The sequence below is a fragment of the Trichosurus vulpecula genome, chromosome 2, assembly GCF_011100635.1.
Source record: "Trichosurus vulpecula isolate mTriVul1 chromosome 2, mTriVul1.pri, whole genome shotgun sequence".
Classification (NCBI taxonomy): Eukaryota; Metazoa; Chordata; class Mammalia; order Diprotodontia; family Phalangeridae; genus Trichosurus; species Trichosurus vulpecula.
In genome coordinates, this window is record NC_050574.1 from 245,245,896 (window position 1) to 245,254,824 (window position 8,929).

The 8,929-nt window shown below is 35.2% G+C and overlaps 1 protein-coding gene across 1 annotated transcript in view; it reads left to right on the plus strand.

Moving 5' to 3' along the window:
* FAM171B (family with sequence similarity 171 member B) overlaps window positions 1-4,780 on the plus strand; it is an 81,805-nt gene extending 77,025 nt beyond the window's left edge. The window contains exon 8 of the mRNA XM_036746936.1: window positions 93-4,780. Coding sequence (XP_036602831.1) covers window positions 93-1,446 — 1,354 coding nt within the window. The 3' untranslated portion in view covers window positions 1,447-4,780. The remainder of the gene's footprint in view (window positions 1-92) is intronic.
* The last annotated feature ends 4,149 nt before the right edge of the window (window positions 4,781-8,929 follow it).

The following is an 8,929-nucleotide window of genomic DNA, read 5'->3' on the forward strand; positions in this document are numbered from 1 at the left end:
AAAATAAATATTATTTTAAAGATTCTTATTTAAATAGCAGAGATTTTGCTTGATAACTTCTAAACAATTATTTGTGTTTTCTTTCAAAATAGAGATAAATGTGGTGGATCACAAAAAAGGGAAAGAAATGCCACTAGACTTGAGGTACTTAAGAAGGACCAGACCACATCAACAAGTCATATAAACCATATAAGTTCTGTGAAGGGTTCATTAAAAGCTGAAGACAGGTTACAGTTGTATCACTCTAAGAATTCCCCATATAGTCCTCGCAAAAAGGATTCTACAAAGTCAGAACCTGAAGACAGAGTCTCTACAGTGAAAACTCGGGACAGTTTTAAAATCTACAATGAAGAAGTTTCCTTTCTGTCAGCCAATCAGAAAAGTCATTCAAGAAATTCAAGCCAGTCATTAGAACACAATGCTGTATCCAGACAGACAGTGCAACCAAAACACAGTAATAGCAATGTCTTTCCATCTACAGGTGATACTCAAGACCAAAACAGGTATCTTTCAGTAAATGAAGAAATGTATGGACTTTCTCATATACCAGAACAACTGATGCATATCTACAGCCAGCCAATTGCCATCCTTCAAACATCTGACCTTTTTCACTCACCAGAACAGTTGCATTCTGCTAAGTCAGCTACTTTGCCCAGAAAGGGACAGGTAGTCTATGGCCAACTGATGGAGCCAGTAAACCGAGAAAACTACACCCAAACATTACCTAAAATGCCAGTACATTCTCATTTGCAGCCCCCTACCACAAGAGAAGAGAAAATTACACCTGAAGTTCAACAAAGCTTACCATCCCAAACTTCAGACTGGAGTCGGTATTCTAATAGCTTATTAGAATCAGTCTCTGTTCCAGGGACACTGAATGAAGCTGTCGTAATGACTCCATTTTCATCTGAACTTCAGGGCATTTCAGAGCAGACATTATTAGAGCTGTCCAAAGGAAAGCCCTCACCACATCCCAGAGCCTGGTTTGTTTCTCTGGATGGAAAGCCAATTGCTCAAGTAAGGCATTCCTTTATAGATCTGAAAAAGGGGCGAAGAACCCAAAGTAATGACACCAGTCTGGACTCTGGAGTGGACATGAATGAGCATCACTCCAATCGAAAACTTGAGAGGGAGAAAACATTCATTAAAAGCATGCATCAACCTAAGATACTCTATTTAGAAGATTTAGATCTCAGCAGCAGTGAAAGTGGAACCACTGTTTGTTCCCCTGAGGATCCAGCTTTAAGGCACATTCTGGATGGAGGGAGTGGGACGATCATGGAACAGCCTGTGGAAGAGTCACCAAGAAGAAAAAGCACAGCTGAAGATTTAGAAGCCAATATGTCCCCTACTAAAAAAAGAGTCAGAACCCCATTGGCTAAAAAAGATAGTAAAACTAATATCTGGAAGAAGAGAGAGGAAAGGCCACTTATTCCCATAAACTAACCCATTAAGATGCTTGCTTTCCCTGACAGCTCCTGAGCTGTCTTAAGTCTTGTAAAACGAAATGTGAATTCTGTAAAGAGCAGCTGAGCTATTTCTTAGGAACAGGTATAGTTTGAGGTAAGAACTGTAGCTTTGACTTCAAAGGAGTAACAGATGAAAAGTGTACAATATTAATTTGCTACTCAGAGAAAACCACTGAGGAAAGCTTTGTGCAATGTGTTTTACTTTCTAATTGTTTTCCTCTTTTGTTAGTGATGAATTTGAGGAAGTTCAAATTACGAAATAGCCTCAACATATTTGTATCACAGTAATTTTGCTGAGGCTAACAAATGTGTGCTCCTAAAGTGATTCCCAAAATGTTGCCCTTGCCTGGAATGACATTTTAAAATAGTCTCTTCTGCAGTCATAGCTTTCTTGTGAGATGCCCACAGTCTTATCACCTTGTTCTCTGCTTATGCTTTAAAATAACTTGATAGATGTTTTGGACTGATATTATTCTAGAGTTTAAAAGTGAAACAGGATTTTTCATTAGTGTGATTAACAGCATGTATAGTGTATTATTCCTCAAAATAATCCCAACCCTAACTCACCTAAGTTGGGCCAGTGGTTACTTGGTAGAATTTGCTTAGAGAGGAAAAGGCCCTGTATTCTGATAATTGAAAATAATAATTATGATTTTTTTCTCTTTTTCTCTTGATGAGTGAATAGAGGAAAATGTCAAGGAATTTTCTTTTCATCCAACCCAAGCAGTTTCAAATTTTCTTTTCTTTTAGTATGTTTGTTTATCAGTGCTAAAATCAGTTTCTGAAAGAATGTATTATTTAAGTTCCTTTGAACTCAGCCATAGTGAGGTCATCAAGTTATAGTCTCAATAAATGAAAAACTTTTCATGAACACCATAAATTTAACTTAAAATTACCTTTAAAAGAAGAAAATAACGTTTTGAAATATTGTGGAAAAGCTAGTATTCTCAGAGTAGGATATTGTATCTTGGCTGGCAGAAAAATAATGCAGTTTTCCATATGCTCTAAAAAAATCTTCAAAATACTAGTTATCTATTCAAAAATTTTAGTTGATATTCATCAAAGATGCTCAGAGGAAAATACAAATTTCATAAAGGTAGAGGAATTTTTACCCTGAATCATCAAAAATCCAAAATACATTTTTCAAAAACTGAAATTACCATTTTAGAAGTAACATATCAATATATATGCCTTCCATTATTTGAAAGGATTTATCCTTCAGTGTGATAGAACAAATTGATTTATAACTAGCCCAAGCTATCTTTTAATTCAGTTATCAACCATCATAAAATGAGATGATATGTGTCAAGTACCATAAACTGAATTCTTTCTTTATTCATTCTCTGAGAAAATAAAATATTTGGAATTCCTTTTCTTCTAACCAACAAAATAAAAGAGTATGGCAGAATGGATAAGGACTGTTAAAATTATAGATTTAAATGAAATGGGTAACATTAACATGTTCCAGAATGACATAGTTCCACATACATACACACTTGTGAAACAACTTTCTGATAATTTTATTTTGATGTATTTGCCTGAATATCTTTAATTTTGATGTATTTGCCTGAATATCTTAAAGCTCTTGGCAGATGTTTGATATCTGTTTTTATCATAGATGTTAATTGTTCCAACCAATTCTAGAGGTAATTGCCTTGGATAATCTTTAAGCTTAACTTTTGGAGTGGACTAAGATCCACAGTTAGTGAATGTTCATCATTTGTCACCCATTTGGGAAATACATTGAAGTGGCTTAATGGTTATGCCATGGAGAAGGTCAAGGAGTTAATACTATGCTGAAGTGCCTTTAATATGGATACATTTAATCAGAAGAACATAGCAAAATCTTAAAAGTGCACATTTTTTTTTCTGTTAGCCAAAATATCATCACTCAACTGGAAAGTTTCTTTCTTTTTTTAAGCTAATTTTTAAAAAGACAAAATCTAATGTTTCATGTTGGAACAGTGAATTTTCCATGTAGGTAATATTTAACTCTCTTTTTAAATTATTCCTGTGCTTATTTTTTCTGATCTAATAAATGTTGACAGATTGTTCATGTTGGAATGAAGTTAAAAATTATACAGAAAAAATAGCACCTTTTCAATCATTTGAGCAGAAGTATTTTTCCTTTTTTCAGCCAAAAAGCCTACTATCCCATTTTTAGCAACAGAATGTTGACTGAAAGTATCAACAGGCTGTCTGGGTGAACTCAACTCAGGATCTGAGTTTCTTTAAAGGATCATACCAGGCAGACAATCACTCAGATTGTTCATTTGTTTGTAAGGGCAATGAGGAGAATTACCTCAAGGGCTTTTCTTGAAAGACTATCTGTTTTGGAGATACATTTGTATCTTTTTTTTGTACCCTGCACATTCTGGTCTGGGTTTGAATATTGGCAATTAATCATTTCTAAAGATCTTGGCAGTTTATTCCTTTTATTGATCAAAACTTTGTAATTTCTCATTTGAGAGCAATCCATACTTATCTGTTAAAAAACAAATAACAAAAAAATCAAGCCTGAAGCCATCTACCCTTTCTTACTCCAAATGACAAAAAACCAATCCCATATGTGATACTTATAACTTTCTTAAATTTTTAAATTGAAAATCTCCAGGGATTTTTGCAAATGTAAAACTAATGAATTTTGGTCACAAATTATTGATGTTTATGGAACCTTTGTACATACTTCGGATATATCTTTAAAAAGTAAAACTATCCCTCAATTGACTGATGGATTCATTTAATAAGCACAGTAATATGTATTGTTTTGATACATATTATGATCCTGAGCCTTTATAAAATATATTTTTACAACATTTTTGAAGTTGAATGGGGGATTAGGCCCTTTTTTAATGCACAATGAAGCACGAAGCTCACCAAATTCTCAGAAAAAAACAGTTCCTTGCTTTGGCAATCATTTTCAAATCATTGTGTGTGATATAACCCTCTTACAATATGGCTCATTATTACATAGATTGGTACATGCCATGGGTCAAATAATGTTCCCTAAATCATAATTGTATCATATAGTAAAAGCCTGATATAACATGGTTCGGTTTACAGTTATCTCTGTTCATCCATACCAGTGTTATAAAAAAGGTTTCACTGTCCTTCCATTTCGGACCTAGTATTGATGTTATGCATCCTACTTTCTAAGTGTTTCTATCTTTTGTATTTTTATCAGAGGTGTCTTTTCACATTTCAGTGTATTTATTATAAATAATATGGTATTGACAGTAAAATGGTAACTCTGAAGATTTGTAACATGTCAAGCAGTTCATTAAAGACAATAAAATAACCTGAAAATATTATAAATGCATCATTTTCTTTTACATTACCTCATAATAAATGAAGGTAATCCCCACCCTCCCCAACACAAATACCCACTATATCATCATATAAGAATTCATACATAATTTGGATAACATGTTACTGCCATTATTTCTGCCCTATCCCTGTTTTCACCATTGCCTAAAAAGTAAGATAAACTTTGTACTTCTTATTATCCTTAGTTATTAAATAAATTTGGTTTTTCTGTATCTTTTCTTCCTCAAAATTTACATTTTATAAGTTGATTTTTAGCAATTCCCTTCCTTTTAGATCCCTCTGTAAAAGATTTTGTCATATGAAAAGGAGATTCATTCACCAGGTATATATCAAAATTGCATAAAGGTGGGATATTAGATGAAATTATTAAGGGTGACTTGGTTAAGCCCGTGTATATCTTGAAAGATCAGGCACTCTTCATGATATTTCCACATAGGAAGATCCAACTAATGTGTTCAGCTGAAGGTTTTAATTGGAATGGTTCTCTAAGTAGTTCTGTGTCATACATGTAGACATTGTCTCCATTGACCGTCCAGATTACCATGAAATCCTGGATCATGCCATGAAGTTTGGTCAAATCTAAAATAAATTCAGTTGTGAGCTAGTCAAATGCTAACTGGCTTTTGTTTAAAATAAATGGAAACTATGGTAAATAGCATAGCTTCTTGAAGTCTCTATTGAGCATTTCCTAATAGGAATAAATACTACTCAGGCTGTATCTGAAAATGGAAAGTCATCACAAATACCTCCATGTGATTCTTTTTGTTTCTATACTTCTCGTACAGTGACATGAAGGACGCATTAAATAGGTTCTCAGCCTAGAATCTACAAATTTGTTCTTTTAATATTTTGATATAATTGTTTTTTCCTTGTGATCCTATATATTTTATGTTATGCATTTAAAAATATGATTTTGAGAAGTGGTTGATAGGAGTCATGTAACCTTTTTTTTTTTTTGAGGGGGGAAGGCAGGGCAATTGGGATTAAGTGACTTGCCCAAGGTCACACAGCTAGTAAATGTGTCAAGTGTCAGAGGCCATATTTGAACTCAGGTCCTCCTGATTCCAGGACCAGTGCTCTACTCACTGTGCCACCTAGCTGCCCCCATGTAACTTTTCTTTAAGCTGCCTTCCCCAAGGGACAGTATATGAGCCAGGTACCATAACATACACACAAAACAGATCTCCAGAAACCCAAGACTGCCATAGTCATTATGATCACACTGTAAGCATAGCCCTATTTGAATCTTCCTCATTTTTATTCGATTATGTTTGCACAATTTTGGAAGGTGCAGACTACTAAAACTATAATTGTTTGCATTACCTTTCTTTTTTAAAAAATCAGACCTGTGATTTTCTTTTGTATAGGAAACTCCTGAGAAGGCAAATCTGCCAATAAAAATTTCCACTTGCTCTTCAACTGAAAGTCTTAGAGAATTTCCTGGATTTTAGTGATTTTCCCAGGGTAATTCAACTTGTATGTGTTAGACCCTATTCTTGAACCCAGTCCTTATTGGCTCACAGAACAACTCTATCCACTATACCACACTACATCTTAAGTATCTTGGCTATAATAGCTCTCATGTGTACAGAATTGCTTTTGCACTCTCCTGCTACAGAAGACCTAGCTGTGTTCACCCTGCCAACCATCCACATCCTTTGCCACCTCACTTTGCTAAAAGAGTGTAATACTGACAAGAAAAAGGAGTCATGTTGAAAAGCTTGCATGCTTCCTTATAAAGAATAAAACAGGCTATTTCTTGCATCTCTGCTCTAGTGCCTAGATCTCTGCTCTAGATCTAGTACGTGATCCAGCCTTGGGTAGATAGTTTATCCTACCTAGATTTTTAAGTGAGAAGAGAAATTTGCCAGAATGACAATTTAATAATTTACAGTGGAAAATATAACTATATAAAATAATATATAAATATATAAAATATAAATATAAGTAAATCACTGTTCATCTCCACAAATCATTGGTTTCTTTGGACAGGAACTAAAATGAAAATGTTTCTTAGTACATATGAGACTGTAGCTAAAGATATGATCTTCAATAATCTTTTCATCTAGCCTGGAGAATTCTTCACTAAAAGGGATAGATTTGCATTATAAGCAGGTCCTGAATATTGCTGGAAAACACTAATCAATTCTTATTCTAACCCTCCTTTTTAAGACTATATTGCTACCACCCTCTATTAGTACCTATTACATCACTTTTCATCATTTTGGCAAATTCCTATTACATGATTCATAATACATTATTATTACTAAGATTTGGGGTTATTTTACATTGGTTGCATTTTAGGATGACTGTCATATGGTAAGGAAGTTGAATTTTATATCTTTATTAAATGTGAATTTATAAAAGCATTTATCTTCCTCAGCACTTAGCACAGAGCTGTTTACCTAAAAGGTACTTAATTTTTTTAAATTTAACATATTTAGTTTTCAGCATTGATTTTCACAAGAGTTTGAATTACAAATTTTCTCCCCATTTCTACCCTCCCACCCACTCCAAGATGGCATATACTCTGGTTGCCCTGTTCCCCAGTCAGCACTCCCCTCTGTCACCCCACTCCCCTCCCATCCCCTTTTCCCTTCCTTTCTTGTAGGGCAAGATAAATTTCTACACCCCATTGTCTGTGTATCTTATTTTCTAGTTGCATGCAAAAACATTTTTGTTTGTTTTTGAACATCTGTTTTTAAAACTTTGAGTTCCAAATTCTCTCCCCTCTTCTCTTCCCACCCACCCTCCCTAAGAAGTCAAGCAATTCAACATAGGCCACATGCGTATCATTATGTATAACCCTTCCACACTACTCAGGTTGTGAAAGACTAACTATATTTTGCTCCTTCCCAACCCATCACCCTTTATTGAATTTTCTCCCTTGACCCTGTCCCCTTTCAAAAGTGTTTGTTTTTGACTACCTCCACCCCCATCAGCCCTCCCCTCCATCATCCCCCCCATTTATTTTTATCTTCTTCCCTCTTCTTTCCTGTGGGGTAAGATTCCCCATTGAGTATGTATGGTATTCCCTCCTTAGGCCAAATCTGATGAGAGCAATGTTCACTCATTCCCCCCTCATCCGCCCTCTCCCCTCCTCCCACAGAACTGCTTTCTCTTGCCTCCTTTATGCGAGATAATCCACCCCATTCTATCTCTCCTTATCTCCCTCTCTCAGTATGTTCCTCTCTCATCCCTTAATTTGATTTTTTCTCTTTTAGATATCTTCCCTTCATCTTCAACTTACCCTGTGTCCGCTCTCTCTCTCTCTCTCTCTCTCTCTCTCTCTCTCTCTCCATACACACACACACACACACACACACACACACACACACACACACACAGATATATACATACATACACATTCACCCATATATATACATAAACATATATGTATGCATATTCCCTTCAGCTACCCTAATACTGAGGTCTCATGAATCATACTCATCATCTTTCCATGTAGGAATGTCAACAAAACAGTTCAACTTTAATAAGTCCCTTGCAATTACTTTTTCTTGTTCTTTTTCTTGATTACCTTTTCGTGCTTCTCTTGATTCTTGTGTTTGAAAGTCAAATTTTCTATTCAGTTCTGGTCTTTTCAATGAGAAAGCTTGAAAGTCCTCTATTTTATTGAAAATCCATATTTTGCCTTGGAGCATGATACTCAGTTTTGCTGGGTAGGTGATTCTAGGTTTTAATCCTAGCTCCATTGACCTCCAGAATATCGCATTCCAAGCCCTTTGATCTCTTAATGTAGAAGCTGCCAGATCTTGGGTTATTCTGATTGGGTTTCCACAATACTCAAATTGTTTCTTTCTGGCTGCTTGCAGTATTTTCTCCTTGATCTGGGAGCTCTGGAATTTGGTGACAATATTCCTGGGAGATTTCTTTTTGGGATCTATTTGAGGAGGCGATCGATGGATTCTTTCAATTTCTATTTTGCCCTGTGGCTCTAGAATATCAGGGCAGTTCTCCTTGATAATTTCTTGAAAGATGCTATCTAGGCTCTTTTTTTGATCATGGCTTTCAGGTAGTCCAATAATTTTTAAATTCTCTCTCCTGGATCTATTTTCCAGGTCAGTGGTTTTTCCAAGGAGATATTTCACATTGTCTTCCATTTTTTCATTCCT